A 25,488-nucleotide genomic window follows, 5' to 3' on the forward strand; every position below is an offset into this window, starting at 1 on the left:
TGCTCGTATTATTATTGACAGAGAAGGACAGACTAGCCTCGGCGGGAGGCAAGACAGACTCAGGCCATAAAAGCGCCGCCCGCGGATTCGCTAGCCCCACCCAACAGAGGTGGTGCCACTTGTTATTCGGCAGTGCTAATGTCATGCCAATAAACTTAAGAAGGCTGTCGTAAGACCAACGCAATTAATATCCCGCCACTGGTGCTTGTTTACTGGCCCAGTATTGAGTAGGCCCGATTATTCAGCCAATGAAAATTACGCAGAAAGAAGTAGAGGCTTTAGGTCCGCCTGTCACACTTCCACCTCGCCGCCGTCCAGCGCCACCTTATACAATACCTCGAACCAACAGAGTTGTGCACAGCCCGCCTGGAATTACTGGCGGCAGTCGTATCCCTCGTACCCCCCCTACACAAAGGTGGTCAACGGACGTACAGCCACCTTCAGGGCCCAGGTCTGGCTTCACAGGTATAAGGGGTAGTTTCGAACACAGCACAACATCTCCCGGCAGACGTGTAAGCTTTTCCGGGGAACCGCCGCAGCCGTCACCGTCTCTAGCTGGCATAGAACCAATTCTACCAGCCCAGCAACCAATAACAAGCAGTGAGACCGGACCAAGCACGCCGTTTTCGCCGTACAGGGACGCAGTTATTGACGAGGCAGGTGCAACACCAATTACTCGCAGCTGCCACCGATTATTAGAAGAGTTGGACTTAGATTACAACCCTAACTCAACTACAGCACAAACCCACACTGTATCTGTTTTCTACCCTGCTGAAACAAACAACGTTGCAGAGATGGCGCAGCGGCTGCAGGATGCTAAGATAAGTGTTGTGGAGATGAAACTAATGGTTGAAGACTTCGAGCCAGCTGTTGGGTCTCCAGGTACACACTCTGTGGAAAGGCTAGAGGCTATTCTAAAACAGCTTGATGATGCTGCTGCCACCCTACGTTCAGCCCGAGCCGTCTTTGATGTGTATGAAGGCAATGATGGTACTGTCCAAGCCCGCAATGATGCTGCCAGGGATACACACAACCGCGTTCGTACTATGATAACTGGATTAACAGCACACCTAGCAACCCGCCGTAATGAGCAAGGTAACGATGCACAAAACCAGCCACAGAACACAGCTGCTGCAGCTGCCCCCCGCCTGAACAATGCCCAGATAAATGCAAAGAACAGACGGGTTGAAAATGCAGTCACAACACTAATCCCAAGAGCTACTGATTTGGAGTCAGAGTTGTATGCAATCACAGACAGCAACCTGACCTCTGACAGCCAGCTGCCAGATCTGATGAACCGGCTAAAGGAGTCAACAACCCGCAGTTGTGATGTCATCAAGAAATTGGAGATTGCCATCAAGGATGCAACTGACTTGGATAAGGATGATGAAGCTACACAGCTGCACAATGCACAAACAAGTTTGGAAGCTGAACTTGAGGCTGCCAAGGCACAGGTAGAGGATCAGCAGATCATCTTTGGTTTCAAGGCCCTCTGCTCAACTAGTGAACACCGCGCCAAAAGTGTCACAAAGCCCCTGTTTGATGGAACCACTGGTTTAGACATGTTCTCATTTCAGCGTGAATTCAAGGCTTATATTGGCAGTATTCCTGGATTGACAGAGGCTGAGCGGCTGAAAATATTGATTGATCAATGTCTCCAGGGTACACCTCAGACTATATGCTGCCAAGAAACATCTATTGACAGCTGTTGGAAGAAGCTGTTGACCCGATTTGGTTCTGTACCTGACATCTACAACAAGTTCCTAGATGAGCTGGATGATGTTGGACGCCAGCCATGGAAGGAACCATCACAGCAACTGGACTGGCTGTACAAAGTACAAGCTGTGCTTCTGAAGATGAAGAAGTTTGCTGCAGAGATGGATCCTAGCTGGGGTGCAGAGGAGGAGCTCTACAGATTGAATCTGCACAGAAAAGTTAGAGACATGTGTGTGAAGGCCAAATCAGATGAATTGCTGAAAAGATACATCTGCAATGCAAACAAGGTTGGTATACAGAACAGTGGCAAATGTTTTGGTATCCTGCTGGACTTCTTGGAGGAGGAGATCAACCTGAAGGCCTTCGAAGTCAGTGAGTACAATGCCACCAACGGCAACAAGAGTAAACGTACCGCCGCAGCACCACCTGACCGCCAACGACGACGCCCGGACAAAGAGAAGGAGAAAGAGGTGATATTAGCAGCTGACAAGAACAAAGGTTATGAAAAAAATACACCTGCACGTACAGACTCACGGCCCCTCACCAAGCCATTAGAGCAGAAGGGCCCAGGTACAAAACCTGCAACAAGAGAATGTACTCTCTGCTCAGCTAGCCATACTCATCTGTATATGTGCCCCAAATATATCAAGTCCAGGGTCAAGGAAAGGATGAAGGCTGCAACCATGTCCAAGAGCTGTATGAGGTGCCTGCGCATGGATGCAGGGTTTGACAGTGCAGACATGGATGGGTGGTGGTCCCAACATGCAAATGACTGCAGAACAGATCATTTCTGTAACATTGGTAAGTGTGCACGCAGCCGCCACCGAGCACAGCGACACATCCTATGCTGCCCGCTGCACATTGATGAAAACAAGAAGCGGCTTGACAACTTCAGGAAGGCCGTAGGAGAACCACTACCTGACGGGGACCTGCTGTTCAACATGGCAAGTCATGCAGAGAGTCTGTTCAAAGCTGATAGTGACGCACAGCTGCCGCCTGATGTTCACCCTGATGTTGAATCCCCCTCAATTTTTATGTTGCAAGAGTTGGAAGCGGACAGTGGAGCACCCCTGCTCCTGTTCTATGACTCGGGCTGCTCAAGTGCCTGTATCAGCACAAGAGGTGCAAAACATTTGGATGGTGTAGAGGTAAGGCCTGGACCAACTTACCTGAATGTTGCTGGTGGCCAGACCATCAGACTTGACCATGGTGACGTCATGGTATATCTCAAGCTTGCAGAGCCACATGAAGGTAAATACAGAAGAGCTGCCATCACAGGTATGATGATGAATGATGTCACCACCTCCTTTCCTGTATGGGACCTTGATGAACCTTACAGAGAGATTCAAAACAGCTACCATGGTAAGGCTGAGCTGCCTACTGTCCCTAGAAGTGTTGGCGGCGGCCAGGTAGATATTCTGCTAGGATCCAAGTATACATGGTTGTTCCCAAAGCTTGTGTTTACACTGCCAAGTGGTTTAAGTCTCTACAAGAGTATGTTTGCAAGTAAACATGGTCATAGAGGTGTACTTGGAGGTCCCCATGAAGCATGGCAACATGCTGGTGCTGCTATCCAACAGCTGGGTGCCTTTGCTTACCTGTGTAATGAAGTTAAAATGTATCAGGCTTTTACGGATACAAGGATGCTGGATGGATGGATGATTGAGAAAGGCCCAGTGGAAGATGACAGACAGGATGACTGTCCCTTTGATGATATGAAGGGAGACGCTTATCAAGCTAAGGTAGTTGAGCGCAGATACTTTGACCTGGAAAATGTTGGATCTGAAGCCCCTTACAGATGTGTTAAGTGCCGTGGCTGCCCTATATGTAAAAAAGGCGCTACTCTTGAGCACCAGAGTCTGAAGGAAGAGCGGGAGGACCAAATAATACAGCAGTCAGTGAGATTCCTACCAGAGCAACAGCGTGTTGAAGCAGACCTACCCTTTGTCATTGACCCTGAAGAAAATTTAGGCCAGAATCGTCACATTGCCATGGCAATCCTACAGAGCCAGATGAGAAAGCTACGTCAACAGCCAGAGCAAAAACAGGAGGTATTAAAGAGTCACAATAAACTAGCTGACAATGGGTACAGCTGCCGGATAGACGAGCTACCTGATGATATCAAGAAGGAGGTTGAGTCAAGTGAAACCTACTACTACCTGCCATGGAGGACAGTAACCAAGGAAGGGTCGTTGAGCACACCTACCAGATGCGTCTTTGATGCCAGCAGCGGCACACGCACAGGCAAGTCGCTGAACGATACACTTGCTAAAGGCAGCAATCGTCTTGAAAAGCTGCTCCACCTGCTTATAAATTTCCGTGCAGGACCACATGCCTTTGCCACAGATATCAAGATGGCATACAACAATGTAGCATTGACGCCTAAATGTTACAAATGGCACCGCTACCTATGGTATCCTGACTGCAATCCTGACCTGGAGGTTGAAGAAAGAGTCATGAAGACGTTGATCTATGGTGTAGTGAGCAGTGGTAATCAGACAACAGAAGCAATACAGCAGGTAGCCGAATATTGTGAAGCAAAGTTTCCTGAACACAAGGCTGGCACTGATGTCCTAAAGGAGCACACCTATGTTGATGATTCCTCTGAGTCATCTGATTCTGTTGAAGAAAGGGCTGTACAGGTTGGAGGTCTTAATTTTGCACTAAGCCTGGCAAAAATGCAAGTCAAGTCATATGTCCTGTCAGGTGAGAAGCCAGATGAGTCTGTTTCAGCAGATGGCAAGTCAGTAGGTATGCTAGGCTACAGATGGTTACCTGAGGAAGATGCCTTAACCTTGGAACCAAAACCGTTGTACTTTGGCAAGACCCGCCGGGGCAAGCGGCCAGAACCAGTGGAAGGTGATGTACGAGCTGCACTGGAGAGGAATTTCACCAAAAGAACACTCTTAAGCAAGATGGCTGCCAATTATGACCCGATTGGACTTGCAACACCAATCACAGCTCAATTCAAGCGTGACTATAGTGTGATTACTGGACTTGGAACTGATTGGGATGATGGATTGCCTGCAAGCTACTTAGATACCTGGGTAAGCCATCTGAACACAATGCAACAGCTGCCAGAAGTCAAATTTCCACGAGCAGCCGCTAATTCAGGCAAGGTTGATCTTCTTGTGTCCACTGATGCTAGCAAGGATCTTGCTGTTGCCTGTGCACATGCACGCTATACCGCCTCTGATGGATCCATTCAGGTCAGGTTAGTTGCAGCAAAATCCAAAATAGTGACTGGACTGACCATACCAAGGGCAGAGCTGCGAGCAGCCGTGCTTGGCGCCACGCTGAGCCGTTCAGTCATCAACAATTTTAAAAACAAGATTGAGAATGTGTATTTCTTCTCTGACAGCACCATTGTCCTGTTCTGGTTGAACAGTGACACCAGACCAATGAGCATTGGTGTAAGAAACAATGTGGTGGAAGTGTTAAGGTTCTCGGACAAAGCTCAGTGGAGACATGTGGAGTCCGCCAACAATTTAGCAGATACTGGAACCCGACCTGGCACAACTACCTCAGACATTGATGAGAACTCCAGCTGGCAAAATGGGATGCCATGGATGCGGCTCCCTAAATCAGACTGGCCGGCAAGAAGTGTGGAAGAGATCAAGTTATCTGGAGAGGAAGCAGCTGCAGCAAAAGCTGAGATCAAGACAGCTATGACAGCACTTGCTTTGGAAGACACCATTGCAACCAGGTACAAGTTCTCTAAGTACATTCTTGATCCGGTAAAGTATGGCTGGCGCAAATCAGTCAGATACCTGGCAATACTTCGTAGATTTGTTGTCTGGTTGGCCGCCAGAAATAGTAACAAGTTGATCTCAAACTATATACCTGGTGTAACTGTGATCACAGATGGTCTGACAACAGATGAAATTTCAGCGGCTGAAAATTATTATTTCCGTCTGGGTACAGCCGAAGCAACACAGTTTTGTAAGCCCAAGGACCTTGAGGGAGCACAAGAAATTGACAAGATCCTGCACTATACAGGCAGATTAGTTGACAGTGATGACATCCATGATCCAGGTAAAATCTTTGCTGATCTGAGCCCTGTATCCTTCTGTAAACCGATTCTGGACCGTTATTCGCCAATATCATATGCAATCATGACATATGTACATCAAGAAAAGGTACACCACCGGAATGTCAACCAGACCTTGTTGTACAGCAGAACCATGGCCTACATTGTGAAGGGGAGAGACTTGGCGAAGGAGGTGCGTGAGAAGTGCATGACCTGTAGGAGAAGAGTTGCAAAAAAGGTTCAGGTAGAAATGGGCAAAATACATGAAAGCCGGACGACTGTGGCGCCGCCATTTTACAACTGCCAAATTGACATTTGTGGCCCCTTTGACGCCCATTGCGAACACAATCACCGTGCAAAGGTCAAAGTTTGGTGCTTAGTAATTAAGGATCCAGCTACAGCTGCAGTTGCTGCACACGTCATGACAATGTACAACACAGATGCGTTCCTGACAGCTTTTATGAGATTCTGCTATCTACACTGTGTCCCAAACAAGGTCTATATTGATGCTGGCAGCCAGCTGAAGCGCGGCTGCAAGGAAATGGAGATTAGTGTTGGCGATATCACACGAACTCTTGACAGCAAATATCAGGTTGGTGTTGAACATGATGTTGCCCCCACTGGGGCACATCATTATCAAGGATGTGTTGAGCGGAGTATTGGAGAGATCAAGCGCCTGTTTCATATCACCTTCGATGGATTAAAACTGGATATCCTAAACTATGAATCTGCATTTGCTTATGTTTGCAGCGAGTTAAACAACATGCCACTGTGTCTAGCCGGACGGGCGGAGTCATTAGACAGCATTGATCTGATCACACCTGCGCGGCTGATGCACGGTCGAGCTAGCAACTGCATTCTGATGACACCCTGCACCATCTCCAAGCCGACCCGGATGTTGAAGCAGTTGGAAGCAGTCTACAATGGTTGGTGGAAGGTATGGTATAATCAGCGGCTGACCGACTACATACCAAGAGGCCGGAATCATGGGACAACTGTCAGACAGCCAATCATAGGAGACGTCATTATTTTCACCAAGGTTGAAGGAGAAAGGTTTGCAAATAACAGAGCATTCAAGCTTGGTATCATCACTGAAGTGTTTCCTTCCAAGGATGGTCATGTCAGAGCAGTTGAAGTTTCATACAGAAATTCATCAGAAGCTGTTACAAGAACAACCAGGAGAGCCGTGAAGCATATAGCTGTTATCCTCCCGGAGGACGAGTTAATGCTGACAGAGATCCTGGAGAAAGCTGCAGCTAGAGCCGATGCGATGTTCATCTACAACCAGCCGACCCTACCCATCAACATCGAGTACATAGAAGTGGTGGACACGTGCGGAAGCCAGTGACAAATGTCACAAATCACCCGCACACACACACAGGTTTTATTAGTAAAAACATTATTTGCATAAATAAACATTATATATTTGTGTTCATTACTAAAACCTATCTGAAAAATATCTTTCTTATCCAAACTATCTGAAAAATATCTATCTTTCCCAAAGTTTTATAATACGAAAAAAAAAAACTCTACAAAGTTCGTTAAAAAAAAAAAAAAAAATAATCTTGTGAAAAATATTACCAAAGCAAATTGAAAAATATTTTATCAAGTATAATTAAAGTCCCTGTGAAAAGTTTGAACAACAATAAGGCTTTCAAAAATCGCGTTTTTTTGTCTTTCATAATTCCTTATTGACATAAAAGAAATTTTTGTGAAAAGAAAAATAAACAATAGGGCGACGTTTTTTTTATTATTATTCAAATAATTTGGAAAATACCAAGTTTGCATACAAATCCGCTAAAAACAATACAAATATCAATTTTAAAAAATAAAGTGATAAATACAAATGGAAAAAAATCCGCCGGGTCTAAGTATGCTTTCTAAAAAAGTGAAAAAAAAAGTCGTTCTCGTTCTAATAACAACAAATTAAATAGCCGAACGCTATTGGTGATAAAAATAGCGAAATAAAACCATAAAATTATTATTTTTTCCATAATAATCCCGGAAAATAATTAAATTATCGTAAAATAATTATACGTGAATGTCGTCGTTGATCGTAGACGCGCGAATGCCGCGTTCAATTATGCAGTATGTAAACAAATATTTTAGTTGCAACTATACAGTGAAACATTAAACAGTTAATTACTTGAAATATGTTTAAATGCTTTTTATCAATATAGTGATGCTTTTTATCAAATTTTATAGTATATTGCCTCGAATTAAAGTGAATATTAATCGTTTGTTTTATTTTTATAAGCTTTTACCAAATACTTAAAGATTTTATTATAGTTTTTATCATTTTATGCCATAGTTATTTTATGAGCCGATAAATGTTTTAAAATAAACTTGTTATAAATAAAATTAAAATTGTATTATGGTCGAATTTGGATGATGGCCGTAAACTGTCACATCTAGACATTGCCCATACTAGTCTTGGAGCTTTCGATGGAGGAGTGCCGTTTTCATTTTTCTGCCCGGGAGTGTGCTGGCTAAGCCACAAACCTAAAAATTCAATGTTAAGGAAAGAAAACGAGTACCCCTCCTGGTCAACTATTCATCTGTACCTGTAATCCTGCCTGTACCATGAAGATGTTATAGTAAAATTATTTTATATATTTTCTTTCTTTCTGTTTAAATTACAAAAAATATTAAGCAAAATTTTAAAACTTATCAAACCATTTCAGAAAGATAATTCAATTTTTAACTCCGTGTAGCCACCTCATGTTCCATAGCTGGCTCAAGACCAAGGAGGAAAATGAAAAGTAAGCTTTCTTATAAAAAAATGTAATACAAAAATTCCTTAATTTTTAATTCAATTGATCAATTATCAAATTTTGTTATTAATTTAGAATGTGACTGCCATATGAAAGATTGTGTAGCTGCATTAAATTAATCTATCTTATTGCAAGAAGTGCTTGGTTGCATAAGAATCAAGGTAACTACCTATAGTACCTACCTAAAAGAACATTTATAAACTTTTTAATAATTTGTTACTGTGTCCTTAAAGAAATCAATATTTAGACTACAAGCTGTGTACCTGAAAAGCTGGTCAAATAATTGTTAACTGTGTACCTATTAGGTAATAATCAAACAAAAATGTATTTTTTTATCATTAATTTTATATCATTAAAATCTTAGCCTAAACATATTATTCAATTTAGATGTTTGTTGTGCTGTACCTGATATTTTATGTTGGCATAGCAGCCTTCTTACCCTTCTCTGGTAAATATTTAATAAAGAAAAATTCAAATTCAAATACCCAGAGATAGTTAAATTTTAATAAAAAAGAAAAGAAAAAATATTTAATTTTTAAAAAAAATTCTTTTTTTTTTATAACTGCATGCTCTTTTCCTTTTTAGTCATTACGAGCGCAGTGTGTTTGAGTAAAATTACCAACCCAGGCAACTTAATATACCCCCAGAGGTAAATTTATTATTGTATATGTATTTTATGTTTTAAGCTCCAAGTTTATTCCATAGTGTAATACTTTACAAACTTATTTTATCATCTATTCTTCTAAAATTTTATATTTTAATTTTTATATTATCCTTTTGCAAAACATAAATTCTTTTTTAGTTTTGTGAAAGCATAGCTGAGATGTTCTTCTTCTATTTCAAAGTTAAAATGCTGTCCACAGACTATGTCAACCATGCCTGTTCCTTGTCCATCGGAGCTGCCTGCTGAAGCAGGGCGGATGCAACCCTCCTACAAATTCCCAGGTTGCACATTTCGTTAGTAGTATAGCTTGACATTTAACTTCAATTCTAAAATCTAAAATTAAATTAAATGAATAGATATATTGTTAAAGTAAAAATTAGTCAAGTAATAGCATATTTTTGTGTACTATAATCAAATCATGCATAAGCAAGCAAATTCTACACATATTGCTCTTGAAAATTTACTCTAATCTTGATTGTTCTATTAAATATAGATATGCATGCAACATTGTATATACTTTTTGTCAACAACTTAATCCTATTCCTACCTGGGCATAATTGGGTTCCAAACAGAACTGACTGAGCACAACTGCCTGGGTCAACCTTCCCATTTCAGAACAACATCTGATCATCCTGTTCACATATGCATCTGGCAATATACCCTAGACAAGAAATTATTTTTTTTAAACTAAAAGGATTTGGATTATTCTATAAAGTAATAAAAACTTATTCTGATATCTGATGGAATACCTTTTTTTTATACCTAACTAAACTAAAACTAAAACAAAAAAATTTCAGTTAAGCAGCTTTCAATGAAAAAAAAACTAAAATTCTTACATATAATATACTGGTTTAGTTCAGTCATCAAAATTACAATAAAAAAGCTTATTTCTCTAATTATAAGCTATAAATGGAATGGGTTAGCATATTTAAAGAGATTGAACCTGTTCAATAGGATGATCAAAGAAATCAGTTTTGATAGCAACAGCCTCCACATACAAAGCCAGGGCAGACCTGAAATATTAACTTGCTATTGACTTTTCTTCCATTAACAAATATATTGATTTTTAATTAAATTTCAAACTCGGAAATCTTTTTAAGTAAGAAATCTATAAATAAAGTAGAAAGGATTTTTGTTTGACGCACAAGATCTTAAAAATTGTTTGTACTGTCAAGGGAAGACAAACAAGAAGTTTATATATATGAATTAAATTAAAATCTAACCTGTAGTTACTATTGGCAAAGTTGAGGTCTGCATAAGTTAGAATGATGTGAGAATCCTTAGGGAACTTCCTAAACAAACAAAATATGATTTTCTATATATTAAAGTTAGAATCTTAAGTAGGTAGATAAATTTATTTTTATTAATAGAAAAAAAATTTAAAACACAAATGTCTATTTGTTTCAATATATATATATCAAATACCTTATATAAGAATGAAGAATCGGCTGTAAGAAACTCTCAACCAGTCCAACCTTTATAAACATTATTTCATTTAAACTTTTTAAAAAATAAACACTCATCAGTAAATTAGAACTAAATAATTGTGTAACTATCTATTTAATTCAGAGATCGCAAGGGATAAAGTAAAGTGATAAATCTAATTGCTGTACATCCAAAATGATCATAAACAAATTACCCCTTTACAGATTGAAATGAATGATTGAAAATTTGGTCACTACTAGTTTGATAAACCAATCAAAATTCAATTAAGGTATCCTTCAAGTTTTTAGCCGACGAATAAGATAACGTGGTTATAAAAACTTGGGTTTAATGTCTGCAAATTATCTAATTGACTAATTTTGAATGTTGCATTTACCATCCAAATGGGGAATTCAACACGTCTTTATAGGTGTATGCTGTATAATAATGTTCCGTATCTGTTTCGTACCTGGATAGCTGTATTGGCAGACAGACCAGTTGGCCACAGCGTAGCATACACAGATACTAGTTCTGTACTGGGGTCGTCCTAAACATTTATTGATGTTATCATTCTAATAAAGCTGAATCAAAAGTGAAACAAGGATAAAATATTAAGCTTGGTATTTTTTAGTAGCGAAGCTACCGATAATTAAATTTTTCTGTCTATCTGTCCGTAACGCTATGGAAGAAATGTCGATTTCTCGGCTGCTATTCAAGATAGACAGCTGAAATTTTTGGTGATGGTTCCCTTTACAAATGAGCATTCAGAAAATAATTACTTAGTTCGTCTGTCTGTCTTTTTAAGACAAAGATACTTAATTTTATAAAGGTTGAAAGATTCTATCGTATATTCTCTCATTCTTCTTTATTATACAACTGCTCTATAACTTAGATCCTTAGTTTTTTGAAAAGTGCAATAGTGAATTCTATTTACCTTAGCCACGTTGTAGAGGGAGGACAAAAGAGAAAGGACCAGCAAAGCAAGTTCCAGGTTTGATACACGCTCAAGAAATCTTTGCATTTGATTTCTTTCCTAAAAATTGTAAATACCCTTATATAAAAGTAACAGGATGTCTATCTGTCTGTTCTGAAGGATATCGTTATAATCTGAACCTATATGGTCCTTCTTTACAGTGAAGTTTCCTAAAGGTACAGCTATTTGGGGAAGGGTATCTCTACCCTTCAAAGAAAAAAAATCCCCCATCCCCAAATTTTTTTTCTTTTTAAACTAAAACTTCCTTTCAGCGTCTAAGGGCGTAGCACTTGGGTTTTAAATTTCAATATAAGAAAATACAAATTGATTAGGTATACCTCATTAAAAAAAACTTGATTGCATAGCTATTTTTTCTACTAATGAAAGAAAACTGCCAAATTTTTTTGCCAAAATTTCCATACTAATATTTTATAACAGATTTACCTTCATTGGGTCATTTTGACCCATATCCTTGCGCTTGTTACCGGATGGTGTCATGAAAGGAAGAACTGATTCCCAAACATCACGTGCAAACTAAATATCATTGGATTCTTAGTTGACTAACTATCTAACTATGTTACTATCTTAAAATCTAATCACTTAGTAACCATCTAAAAATATTTCCGTAGGTATTTAGCAAACACTGAGTGAGTATACTACTTGGCTATTCCTAGGGATCATAAGAAATAAGACAATGGATGATAAATTAATATACATCCAAAAATTACCCTTTCTGTTGATATAAGGATGTCGTTGAAAAGTTTTTACACCACTAATTTGAAATCATGACATGAAAGGTTTTAAACCAACGAATAAGATTACGCAATTATAAAACTTTGCGTATCTTCCATGGCTATTCCTATTATCTTTTAAACATTAAAAAAGTCAACAACAAAAGTTACGATTACCTTTTTCATGAGAATAGCATTATTTGACTTAATATTAAGCATAAGAGCATTCATATCCCTTGTCATCGCGGCCAGGGGTCCATTTGGCAGCTGACTCTGCGAAATAGATTCCCAGTCACCACTGTGTAGCAGGATATTTAAACACAATTCTGAAAACAAAGAAAATTACTTCAAGGACAATGAACAAAAATTAATCTTATTCTAGTTGCTTCGCCACAAGCCTTTAGGAAGGTCATGAAAATCGCCTAAAACCATCCTAAGACATTTATAAAGCTTTTCTGTAAAGTACAACCTAATCTGACCATCAATTTAAGAGATTTTAAATTTCATACAAAAAAAACGGGTATTGTCCCTTTCGTGACATCGCCCCTTAAAAGGGCGTTTATTTTATATAGCCCCTTCAAAGGGTGATGTCATCATTAAATAAACGCCCCTAAGAGGTGATGTCACGAATGGAACTATACCCAAAGAACCTTACTTCTTTAAATAATAGGATGTGAAAAGCAGCCTTTCATAGCTTGTAATTATTAAGATTTAAGAGAAATGAAAGGTTGTAGAATTAGATGACCTTAAGCCTTCTTTCTCTTCATGTTTTACTTTGCCACTTACGATCTTAAGAACTAGTGAAGGTACCTTGTAGAAGGTTGATATCATTATCTCCTCTAGCCAGAGTTGTATGTGCCTGGGCCTGTATTTCTGGAGAATATTCTTGATATCCAACAAAGTCTCCTGCCTCTAGCTTCTCATTCTCCTTAATAAATCATAAATATGTTGTTCGTATATGACAAGGTTACAATATTTTCGATGAGCAATTTCCAGCAGATTTCTACAGGAAGTTTTTTGTAGTGAAGCTACTCTATATTATACTTTTTCTGTCCAGCAGTCAGTGACATGGGGCAATATAATTTGTTTGGGTACTATTGAACATAGACAACTAAAATTTTCAGTTAAGATTCTTATGACATATAAGCATCTAGTCTAGGTATACAATGTGTATGTCATTTTGTCTCTAATAAACCCTATTTTAAAAAGGTTTCATGATTTGCATATTCTCTATCTTTCCTTTGTTATGACAACTGAACATCTGCACACTTTGTCCGTTTGTCCATTCCATGAATTTTTTTGTGATCTGCTACTTATGAATGTTGTCATCATTGTTTTTCTTAAAAGGCTAGAAGCAAAGTAAATAGCATCATTTAGATTAAAATTTTGTAAACAAAAAAGATAACTTAAACTTTTCATTACCCCGCTAATTTCAAAATCAAATACCTATAGGTATCATCATAAGATTTTTACCTACCTTTAAGATATTAATACAGAATTTCTCCGAAGGAAGAATATTCGTCAAATTCTGGATACTTTTATCCATACTTGTAGTGAGGCTGGATATTAATTGAGTCAGGATGTTTGTAGCTTCGTCCCAACGACCCATCTTTTTCAACTGGTTTACCTAAAAAAAAACAATTTAGGTGGACTTTTTAGAAGCATAACCTTGATGGATTGGCAGGCAAAATGGTAGCTGGTGCGAAGTTTGATAGCCTGTTTGAAACAAAAAAATGTATGAATAACATGTTTTTGTAAGGCCTTAAAATTTTCTCTTTTCATTGTTTCAATCAAAATGAACAGCATTTAAACGAAAAACAACCAATTAAGTTTGATATGTTAGAAGTACCTTTGACAACATGATAATAATTTCATCCAGGTTCTTAATGTTCATTGATCTATTGATAATTTTTCCAGAGTAATGATCCTCCATATGCCATCTTTGAGATATCTGGGAGGCGGATGGTCCGATGTTAGCTGCCAGTCCGCTTAGCATAGGAACCTTTAAATAGTAATATTGAAAAATAATAACTCAAACACGTAAAATGTTTTCTTTTAAAGTACATAAGAAATTTTTTTTACATTTATCCTAGGTAAATCATGTTTATGTAAAAAAGGCCGTGACTTTATCTACATTCAAGAAGAGACTTGATAGTCATATTCAGACTTTGGCCTAGATATTCAGAATTGGGTTCTTATGAGTATACAAACAATAAACAATAATCTCTAAAAGTACATGAAAGAATAAAAAATGGGTACTGTTTGAAAGTAGAAAAATGATAAAAGATATAAGGTGATAACAGAGAAAAATGTTGTAAAACATAATCAATGTAAATTTTACTTTGTATTTATTAAAGGGGGGGGGGGGAGGGGGAATGTGGTGACTAGTGCCACGACATACCCTTAGTTTTAGAGATAATTGGGTAAAATCTTTTGGACTGGGTCACTAATTACTCCAAGTTTTGGTATCTTTCAAAAAAACGGTGGAAGGACCAAAGCTCCCGCCGTTCACCGCCATTTTCCGCCGCCGCAAAAAAATTATTGCATTTCTCGCCGAATTAGGCAATTTGGAATCATTTGAGACCATGTTATTTTTTATATAAAATTTTCCCCTTACAAGCAACCCTGCGGCGGAAAATAGCGGTGGGCGGCGGGAGCGGTGGTACCGCCGCCATTTTTTATTCAGTGCCTCTCCTGTGCTTTTAAGATATTGAAAAAAATTTTTTAGGTAGGTCATTAAAAAATATTTAAATAAAAAATGGCGGCGGTACCGCCGCTCCCGCCGTCCACCGCCGTTTTCCGCAGCCAAAAAAAATTTAGACCATGTTATTTTTTCAAAAAATTTTCCCCTTACAAGCAATCCTGCGGCGGAAAATAGCGGTGGACGGCGGGAGCGGCGGTACCGCCGCTATTTTTTATTCAAATATTTTTTACTGACCTACCTAAAAAAAAAAATTTTTCAATATCGTAAAAGCACAGGAGAGGCACTGAATTTAAGATATACCTTGAGAAACGAGAATTTGAAAAAAATGACTAGGGTTGCTTGTAAGGGGAAAATTTAAAAAAAAATGGCGGCGGCAAAAAATGGCGATGAACGGCGGAAGCGGCGGTCCCGCCGCCGTTTTTTTTGGAAAGATACCAAAACTTGGGGTAATTATTAATTAGTGACCCAGCCCAAAAGATTTTACCCAATTATCTCTAAAACTAAGGGAGTAGCACCTAAAATAAAATTGCCCCCCCCCCCCCTCCTTTATTTGGAATGTTTTTATTCATCTAGGTTTATTTCTTAAAAAATCTGACGAGGCATTTATGCTTTTTAGGAAAGCTTCCCTATTTAAACACATATAAATAAATATAGTTACCTGAAATGTTGCAAGAAGCTGAACAGCCGCATTGTATTTACAAATCTTCTTCAGGTTAAAAGTCTCGCTTAAAGAAGGATTTGTCTTAAGACTGATAGGATCAACTTCCAGACACGACAGGCTTACCTGAATGAAATTGCATCTTGAGTAATGGTAGGTATGTATTTGAAAAAAATATTTATCTGTGGATATCATTCTTACTTAAGAAAATGATCACTTTTTATCAGTGAAACTGCTCCTCAACTTTGTGGAATGTCCTTTCAATAGTGCCTCTTTAAAGTTAATCTTTTGTTTTTATTCAAACTAGCGGGTACGCCCCTGACATCTAGGGATGTTTTCAATTAGAAAAAAAAAGATAGAAACCTGCCCGAGACTTATATAAAGCTTTTTTGAAATGGAGAACGCGCTTAAATAAGTGGTGAGAAAAACACAAAAAATACAGTTCAGTAGATATTTAAATCTTAAGCTTTAGACAGAAAACCTTACTACTTTATATACAAGAATAGGTTAATTAAATTCACCTGATCCTTGAAGCTGGCCACCAGAGTGTGATTAACCGGCAGCACATTAAAGAAAACCAGGCGTTGTATCAGATTCTTGATCAACCTTTTATCCCTACTGGTGCCATGGCATTGTATCTTTAATATTTGCTGTTGAAGGATCAGTAATCCAGGGGCGCCCAAATTCTGTAGCTGTTCAATATTTCTGCCTGTTAGGGGGAGGCCTTTCAGGATTCTTCGCACCAGAGAATATATTTGTAGTCCTGCATTACAAAAGATATAGGGATATGTTGTTATAGCTATTAATTTTGCGGATTTTTTACTTCTTCTTCACATTAAATCGTACATAGTTTGTTTTTAATATAATTTAATGTAACTATGAATTTGTCGAGCAAAGATTTTTTATTACAACAGCATGTCAAATCGTCTCCATTTAATATCCATATATATATTTCCTGTAACAAGATTAGATTTATCTCCAGTTATGGGCCGCTCCTCTGGACGCCCGTTTCTTGTTCCGTACTGAGAACTTGTATCGTACCTGAAATATTTCACATTCTGATTGTAAATTTTTTGTAATATCTACTCTTTTAACAGAGAATGTTAAAAAATGTTAGAAATAAATTTTAAATAAGAGAGAGTAATTCTCGTTTTTCTCTTTATGTCAGGTCAGGTTATATTGGGCAAAGGGTAGCCCCGCAGGTATACAACCTAAAGGATTTAGCTCAAACAAAAATTGGAGGGGAAGGTGCTTTAGTGCTTTTTTTTTACCTGCGAAGAATTTCCAGCTCAGCTGAGTCAAGCTCCACTTCAGAGATGTTAAAATGCAGAGTATCAGCATCCAAGGATTTAAGAATCTGATCTGCAGCCTCGGGACTTTCATCCAACTTTTGGACACTTTCAATAAACCTTTAAAATACATGGTTTAATGTTATTAAGTAACAGATTGTTTGTCTATCTGTCCATAAATGTGCAATTATGAAACGCTCAGGCCATAAATTCCCTCATCATAGGATCTCACCTTTTTTAAGTTCAAACTTTTAAAAAGACACTAATAGTTGTACCTACAAAATTTGTAAGAGGACTAAAAAGTTAGTCGTCCAATCATTTACCTATTACTAATAAGAAATAAAGTAGTAAAAAAGGATAAAAAAAAAGATGAAAAGTTAAGAAGTATACTTACAAAATGTTGTGAGGTTTGTTTTGAGTAGGTGCAGAAAGTCCAAGACAAAGTAAATATCCATTTAGCTTTTCTTGCTGAAATTTACAAACAAGGATTAATGAGCTTTAAACATAAAAAAATGTTAAAAATTGGACCATATGAGACTAGCAATTGCAGTTTATGTACTTTAGTTCTTGAAGTGGATTTATGGCAGGTAAAATCAATAAAATGCTAAATATCACATGTGTGATATAAGCAACAAAGTTTATAGGTAAACATTAAATAAGAACTTTGACTTATAGAGAGGTGTAGAACAAAAACAAGGCATATGAAGAAGCGCTACGTAAAGTATCTTAAAATAGATGATTAATAAAAAAGGGAAAATAGAATTAAAGCTTACATTGATATCTGAGAGAGGAAAGTTGGAGAGATTGGAAGAATATTTGAAATAAAGATTGAAACACTCTGTCGACTCTACGTATTCCTCGTTGAAGAAAAATAAACTGCCAAGATCGTAGGCAATCAAACTTAGCACTGAATCTGTCTCGCAAGGCCTGCAAAAAAAGGAATAAATAATTTATTTGTTTATGGTTGTGACGAAATTATAGTTGTTAAAATTCTAAAGAAGTGATTTCATAAGGCAAGGATTTTAATGATTTCAACTTAATGGAACATTGGAACAATAATCCCACAAAAGATATGAAGAAAATAAAATTTAAAAATTTGAACCAAAACATGTTCTGATCATTAAAGTGATTTTAAGGTCAACTCCAAATTACAGAGACTAAATGAATCTCATTTTATTAAAGCTGTCACATTCCTATTAATAAATATATTTTACAACTTCACAGATTTGTAGTTGAAAGGCTTCATATTTACAAATGCAGTTTCTTTCATCAAATATATTCATGACCTAATCGTTTTAAGTTGAACTATATACTAACTATATATAATTCTACGTAATTTAATTTAAATAAATTTAAAAGCAAGGAATTCATATACCTTTTAAGATAATAAACATATTGATATGATTAATATTTAAGCGAAGGTTTCGTATATACCTACCAACTCTGAGTAAGTATATAAAAACTTACTTTAAATTAACCCACTCTGTTGCTGTGAACCTCTGCATAAGACTGTTGAACGTCCTTGTTGAAGGGACAGCCGCAGGTCCAATTCCTGAGCTGAGCACTAGCTGCAGGAAGCGCACTGAGGTTGGGTACATTGCCATCACAAAGTTGTTGGTTTGATCTCTGTATAAGTAAATTATGTTATTTCATATATCTGTAATTTTGTAAGATGTCATTTTGTTTTAATTCTAATTATTTTTCATGCGTTATTTCAGATGAATCCGTAAATAGTCAGTTGAAATTTAAATCTATAAATTCAAGATCATGTCGTGATATTAAAACAAATAAGACTTATTGTAAATATATACAACAAAAATTTTGCTAGAAATGGTATTATTTAGAAGATATTTCAACAAAGAATTTTTGTTTATAAACTAACGTAGCTAAAAATTAATTACTGACCTGTAAATCAAAGCTGGATCTCTTTTAACACCGGGTACCATAACATTTGAGGCTCTGTCTATCCTCTGAGGAGTTCTAAAATTGAATAGGTATTTTAAAGGAACATCAGCACTTAATGATAAAATAATAACCACACTCCAAAATCTTTAATGATAACAATTTTCTGTAATTATTATGCATAAGTACCTGCATTGCATATAGGATCTGAGTACCCAGCGATGGAACATAATTAAGCTGTGTAGACAGGGCCCTGAGACAAGATTGATCAGAAGTATTTTAATTTTAGAAATTTAATATATTAACTATTTACAGATTAATACTACGTAAATTAAAATAAAAAAAATCAATACCAGGATCTTTAAGTTCTGCAATATTTAGCTGGGTATGTGTTCCAACCTTGCTCAAATCCATTCCAGGAAGCAATGGTTGCATCTAAAAAAGTACAGTTAGCAAAATTTCGAACATATGTCATGATCCTATCCAAAAAATAATATTATTTTGATGTTTTGTTTTGTTTTCAAAGCACAAAAAAGTTTTTTTTTTCTAAATAATCAGGCAAGCCACATAAGAACAAATCCACGAAAAAAAACAGCATAAAAATGTCTAACCTGAATATAACACTGAAGTACATACAGAAGCAGAGGTGGAGGTAATAATTTCTCCAAAGTTCCAAGCTTCCAATCCATACTGGCAGCTAACTGCAGGCAGAGTCCTCTTTAAAAAAATATCCAATTAAACATGATTCACGGGTAAGAAATTGGTTTTTATTTAGAAAATCTGAAATTAGATGTACATAGGTATTTATATTTAACAGTAATAAAGTAGCAATTGTTTTCTCTCCAGGATTAGGTTACAATTTCCTTTAGAATAAAGGCGCAGTCGCTACTTTTACAAAAAGTCATGTTTACCTCATAACTGGGACCTTTTTCTCCTTAGTTTCACAAAACCAGAGCTCATACGGAGTATCAGAGAAAAAGCCCTGATTTTGACTGAAAAAAATAAAATATAAATATATTTGATTTATACATTTCATACGAAAATTTACTTTTCGATTTGAAGATAAGTTGTACGTTGTTAAAAATATTAACAATATTAAATTAGTTATAAATACCTGTTCAGTAGGTTGATAAGCAACTCTTTCATAAGAAAATGCTGGTCCTCATTGCTTATAGTTCCTAAATTAAAATTGTGAATGTGTATTTGGAAACCCCATCAGGCCCGAAAACGTTCGAACCCCGCAAAAAAATTAGGCAAAAGAAATTAAACTACCATTCCCCTAATATTATTTATAAAACTGCGGGCCGCGAGGGAGAAGCATATTTTTCTTCAATAATTTTACCTTCATCTAGTTGTTGAACTAAAAGTTCTGGGTTTAAAATATAATCAAACCAATGCACACTCATCTTGACTCTAAAAATATATCAAATATGTATATAAAATAATAGATTTTGCTTTAAATAAGCCGGTCTATCTTTAATTAAAAATAATTCAGAAAATACAGACTTAACACTTAAAAAGCATTATTTAAAATAATTTTTATAAATGCATCTACAACCGAAAAACATAATCTAATGTAAGAATTAATTTTTTTTCATATTTGTTTACAATTCAAAATATTATTGTTGATGGAATTTGCGCATTTGCCGCGTAATTCTTTATAAACAGCGATACCAAATTTACTTTTCAATTTGATTCCTTTTTATTTAATAGTCAATCTGGACGACAATGTAAATCTTATATTTTATTTTTCAATTACATAAAGACAGAATATAAATTATGATTTTTCATAAAGTAGTTGATTTGTCATAATACCCCTTGGGCCCGGGCTTTATTTGGTAAAGTATAGTTTGGTATTTCAAACTTTTTGAAGCAACTTTAAAAAAAAAAATAATTATATTTACGATCTTATCTTGTTGGAGAACATTTTCTTGTTTTTCATACGCAAATTATCAAAAAAAAAGTCATTTAACTATATAATTAATATTCATCAGAATTAGGGCACACGATGTATTCTAGCTTTTTTGTGATATTTCAAATAATATGCATTCATATTTCATTACATTTTGTATAATATCTTTTTAGCTTGATGCCTATTGTCATGTTTTTTCAATTAATTTTGTTGTTCGATTTGAAATTAATTATTTTTGTATTTAATTTTGAAGTTGGCGTCTCTTTGCGCAATTTAAAAAGAACACCGCGTAGCTTTATAAACATTTGTAAATAAGAACAAGAAGGCGCTAAAATATTTTTTCTTTAAAGAAAAAAGTATAAACATGAATTTCTATACACAAAAAAAACATTATTAATACACTAACCAAAGTCAAGCAACTTTTAAAGTCGTTACACATGATAGTTTAAGAAAGGTACATGAATTTCATTTTAAAATGAAATTTTTTTTAATATATTCCTCACATTAATAGTCCTTAATGAAAATAATATATAACTAGCTGGAACATGCACTAAAATTTGTTGAAATGCATTTTATGATTGGAACCACTCGATTTCTTTGCACTTTAAATTTCAGAACAAAATGACGACTCTAAAGGATAGATTGATACAAAATTGTTTGGAGTTAATAAATTCTTTAGATTTGCACAAATTAGACCAGGTAGGCTTTTTTATTCTAAACATGAGAAATATTCTGGCTGTAAAGTGTCAATTTTCTTATTTTTAATTTTATTTTAGATTAAGGTAGGTATTTTATTCCCTATCACATTTCTAAGCCCACTTTTCTTACAGAGTACGTATGCTCATGCCTATATTTTATTATTAAGAAATATTTTGTTATATCTTATGTATAAAAACTCGAAGTCTCATTTTTGGACCTCAAAAAGTTGAGGCCAACTATACTGATAACTCTGTAATATTAAATGCTTGCTGATATAATATTAACTAGCCTACAGCTCACGTTGTTCGCTGGTCTGTAATGCTCTTGAGAATATTAAATATCCGTACTGGAAAGGTAGAAGGCTAATGCAATTATTAAGGTATAAAATCTGATCAGTTAAGAATTTGTAGGGGGCCCGATCTTTCAGGGTTTAGACAAAAGACTTATTTTATGTTTGCTGACCAATGCACCTCTACTCTAAGAATAATATTGTCTGTCGGTCTATCGGTAATGCTCTTAAATAATTTTTCCAGCTTTTATCAAAGATCTTTTTTGTGTAAAGATTCACTATGCATCATTACTTTATATGTCTGTATGTTGTGCACCCTTTTTGCTTTTATTTGCTTTGCCTTTTGTTTTTTTTTAAATTCAAGAGCTTCTATAGTTATGGACAGTCCCCATGAAAACACTTCTGATATACTCTCCTTAAGACTACCTGTTCAGGGATACATCAATTACTAAAATCAGTCAATAAATAAGGAAATTATGCCCCAAAACATGAATATCTCGTAATAAGGTTTCCCCTCTGGCATACTGGATTTACTTGATTTACCTCACTCAACTTTCTGGCGTGTTGTACAGTGAAAAAACTACCCCCCCCCCCCCCCCTTATTTTTGATTTTCTTCAAAATTAAGGGGGGGTGAAGTCTTTGCCTTGCCGTGCTTTTTTCCTCCTTGCCGTTTTCCAGACATTAAAAAACTACCCCCCCCTTATTTTTGATTTTTGTCAAAACTAAGTGGGGGGGGGGGGGGGAGGTTTTCGGTGCTCCAGTCTACCACATGTAAGCAAGTACCCAATTTATCGTCCTCGAAGGGTTGAAATGTTTAGTTTAATATCTGACCACATTACGGGAGTGTCGCATGAATCATTTCATTTTAAAACTAAGTTTTCTTAGATTTACTATATTATAAATTTAAGTTTTCTGTTTTATGAATAGAAATCAAATACTTCAATGTTATTTAAATAGCAACATGAATTAAAAAACTGAATTTATGATGCTAAAAGTAGAATAATGGGTCTTAACGTTCTGGTCAATGTTAATTTAATACGGATTATTGGAGCACTATGAGTTTTATACACCATAAGCTTGAAAGATTCGAGCTCGATTACAGACGTTTATTTCCTATATAGATCTGTCATGGATCTTGATGCAATTCCGCAGGCCGTTTTGTACATGTTAAAAATTGGAAGATTTCATCAAATAAATATAATCGCAAATATACTTAGTAAATGATAAATATGTAAATGTTTTGGTCAAAAGTTTGGGGGAAATATCGACATGCATGATAGTTTTTCATGCATCTTTCATTATTATATTTTCAGGGTGACCACCATGTACGTTATGTTCAATATGTTCATATTGAACACCACTTTTAGGTTTTTTGGTACGTTTTTGTTCGTTATTGATTTTTGTGTACAATATGAACATTTCAGCATACGTTATTGTACGTTTTTCTATAATGTATGATTAGTATTAGTAATCATTAATGTATTTGTATTTCATAAAAACTACAAAAAAAATTCTCCGCGCTTCGCGCGCAATTTTACCAATTTATCCTGGGATTTATGAAGTCACAGTGAAGCTTTCTTAAAATAAAGTAACTCAACTCAATCAAGCATTTCAGTAAATATAAAAAAAAATCCTCTAAACCAATCACAAGCCTTATCAGGACATATGCGAAGTTAAACTTTAAAAGAGTATAATATTTGTTCATGAATTAGCAAGATTATTTTTAGTTGATATTTATGTTTTCTTGTACTTATAGGAAATGAGATACTACTTTCTATAATACAAAGTAGAACGATGTCTGTCTATCTATCGTCTTTCTTAAGCTTAAGATCTTGGTAACCGCTGAACCAATTGGGTTCTCTTCAGGTAATAGTCTTCTATAGGATGCGGAAGGAGTAACACGCACCATGTGTCGTGCTCTAACCGCTACACGCGCTATATGTGTCAATATTCTTTGTTATATGTACGATAACAAAATCTTCTCAGTTTTCCGATAGATGCTTTGAAGAAAATGTTGGTAATCGACCACAGACGATTTCTGCCATAACTGGAGAAGAAGAAACAGTATTTTTTTCTGTCTGCCTGAATCTATTTTTCCTGCTTCATCGATTCAAGATTTTTTTTTGAGATCCTTTGTTACTTTCTTGAAACATTGTTTGGTAATATAACACCAAGCCAAGCCAAGTTAACCGGCCAGATGTCCACCTCCTCACCAACCTCCCCCCACCCACACTTCCATCACCCCTTCTATACACCTGTGTTAATCATGTGCTTTTCCCGCGCGCCTGGAATTGTTTGTTATCCAATTATAATCTATATAGGGTGTGAAAAAGGGAAATGTTACCCTTTTATTCTGTTGGAGACTCCCCCAAAAATGGGGTACCCGTTACCTGCCTGTGCCAAGGAGCAGGGATCACTTATTGTGAATTTTAAGAAATCTTTGGCAAGAACCTTTGTAGTCTTTTTATTTTAAGACTGCCTTACAATTTTGACTTTTCCTCAATTTTGTAAGTCCCCAAAAGAGCCCAGTAAGCTGAAACTGGAAACCCACCAACACCATTAACCTACTCCTGCCCAAAATGCTTGCTATCAATCAAACCAATCAACTCTAACAAACTGAAACTTAAACATCAAACCAAATGAAACATTAATATTTTAATTGTGTAGTTAGTTTAATATGTTAGTTATTAATATTTTATCACTTTTTTCATATTTTACTTATTATTTCATGTATGATTTTTTTCTGTAAAACGAATAAATCATTTCAAATACAAACAAACAACTCTTCAGGTAATATACCTACTGGTCCTGTTGTGGTTTTAGGCAAAGAATCCCCCCCTCCAAAAAAAAATTCTTTTTCTTTTTGTAAAATATAACAAGTGAGGTGGAGAAACTCTCTTTAAAAAAACAACTTTACAAAACCTCTTTTGGCGATGCCCCTAGAGGCTAGGAGCGAAGATGCTGGAATATTTTTAATCGTACCTAAATAAATGAATATAAACCTCATTATTAGTTGGTACTATTTACATGATTAAATTGGGGTAATTTTTTTTAGGGGAGGTAATTAAGGGGGGGTAGTTAACACCCAAAGCAGATTTCAGGGGGGTAGAAAAAATTTCCGGCGCGCTTCGCGCGCCATTTAAAGATTTAATATAATTTATATAAAAATATACATAGAATATGATGTTGATATTTTATAGTAAAAGGGTTTTTTCCTTAATTTGAATCCAAAAGTTGACAGACAGACAAACATCCTGTTACTTTAGTATAAGGACTAGTGGAAAGACATCGTTCTACTTTGTATTATAGATATACTAGCGGCTTCGCCCCTAGCCTCTAGGGGCTTTGCCCCAAGAGGTTTTATCAAGAGGTGTTATTTAGATTTATAAAGAAAAAGTAAAAAAAATTTGGGGGAGGAAATTTTTTTTTTGGGAGGGGGGGGGGGTGGTGGGGTTGTCGAACTTTCCTTTTTTTATTTCAGTTTTAAAAAGAAATTTGTTTTGGGGGGGTATTTCTCATTTTTGGGGTTGGGGGTGTCCCACCCCCCAAGAAAATAGCTTAAAACCATTCCAGGACCAGTAGGTATATTTCCTGAAGCGTAGGGTCCAATCGGTTCAGTGGTTACTGAGATCTTAAGCTTCAGACAGACAGACATTGTACTTCTTTGTATTATAGTTGTATATGTGTTTTATGGTACGTTATTGTACGTTATTTTTTCATAAAA

At 36.2% G+C, this 25,488-nt stretch overlaps 2 protein-coding genes and 1 long non-coding RNA gene across 5 annotated transcripts in view; 2 read left to right on the forward strand and 1 right to left on the reverse strand.

Moving 5' to 3' along the window:
• Positions 1-20,338, reverse strand: part of IntS8 (integrator complex subunit 8) — a 22,831-nt gene extending 2,493 nt beyond the window's left edge. Inside the window, exons 1-25 of the mRNA XM_080153432.1 lie at positions 20,206-20,338; positions 19,978-20,041; positions 19,775-19,855; positions 19,475-19,580; positions 19,217-19,298; positions 19,053-19,116; positions 18,867-18,941; positions 18,429-18,587; positions 17,735-17,888; positions 17,356-17,429; positions 16,944-17,081; positions 16,626-16,713; positions 16,194-16,433; positions 15,673-15,798; positions 14,160-14,312; positions 13,788-13,937; positions 13,121-13,238; positions 12,488-12,636; positions 12,024-12,113; positions 11,541-11,639; positions 11,076-11,153; positions 10,610-10,659; positions 10,408-10,476; positions 10,128-10,197; positions 9,732-9,845 (exon numbers count right to left, since the gene is read on the reverse strand). Coding sequence (XP_080009558.1) covers positions 9,732-9,845; positions 10,128-10,197; positions 10,408-10,476; positions 10,610-10,659; positions 11,076-11,153; positions 11,541-11,639; positions 12,024-12,113; positions 12,488-12,636; positions 13,121-13,238; positions 13,788-13,937; positions 14,160-14,312; positions 15,673-15,798; positions 16,194-16,433; positions 16,626-16,713; positions 16,944-17,081; positions 17,356-17,429; positions 17,735-17,888; positions 18,429-18,587; positions 18,867-18,941; positions 19,053-19,116; positions 19,217-19,298; positions 19,475-19,580; positions 19,775-19,855; positions 19,978-20,041; positions 20,206-20,269 — 2,655 coding nt within the window. The 5' untranslated portion in view covers positions 20,270-20,338. The remainder of the gene's footprint in view (positions 1-9,731; positions 9,846-10,127; positions 10,198-10,407; positions 10,477-10,609; positions 10,660-11,075; positions 11,154-11,540; positions 11,640-12,023; positions 12,114-12,487; positions 12,637-13,120; positions 13,239-13,787; positions 13,938-14,159; positions 14,313-15,672; positions 15,799-16,193; positions 16,434-16,625; positions 16,714-16,943; positions 17,082-17,355; positions 17,430-17,734; positions 17,889-18,428; positions 18,588-18,866; positions 18,942-19,052; positions 19,117-19,216; positions 19,299-19,474; positions 19,581-19,774; positions 19,856-19,977; positions 20,042-20,205) is intronic.
• Positions 7,628-9,581, forward strand: LOC145313815 (uncharacterized). 3 transcript variants are annotated; one of them, XR_013877494.1, is made up of 6 exons: positions 7,631-8,508; positions 8,596-8,681; positions 8,768-8,825; positions 8,908-8,968; positions 9,106-9,169; positions 9,323-9,501. It is a non-coding gene; the product is annotated as an uncharacterized LOC145313815 (long non-coding RNA). The 3 variants fall into 3 exon arrangements; XR_013877493.1 differs by having other exon boundaries at positions 7,629-8,681; positions 9,323-9,502; XR_013877492.1 differs by having other exon boundaries at positions 7,628-8,825; positions 9,323-9,581.
• A 1,038-nt stretch (positions 20,339-21,376) lies between the features above and the next one.
• The window catches only part of LOC145314816 (condensin-2 complex subunit D3-L-like), a 28,177-nt gene continuing 24,065 nt past the window's right edge, over positions 21,377-25,488 (forward strand). The window contains exon 1 of the mRNA XM_080154897.1: positions 21,377-21,474. Coding sequence (XP_080011023.1) covers positions 21,397-21,474 — 78 coding nt within the window. The 5' untranslated portion in view covers positions 21,377-21,396. The remainder of the gene's footprint in view (positions 21,475-25,488) is intronic.

Source organism: Acartia tonsa, chromosome 3, assembly GCF_053477335.1.
Source record: "Acartia tonsa isolate MP-2025a chromosome 3, ASM5347733v1, whole genome shotgun sequence".
NCBI lineage: Eukaryota > Metazoa > Arthropoda > Copepoda > Calanoida > Acartiidae > Acartia > Acartia tonsa.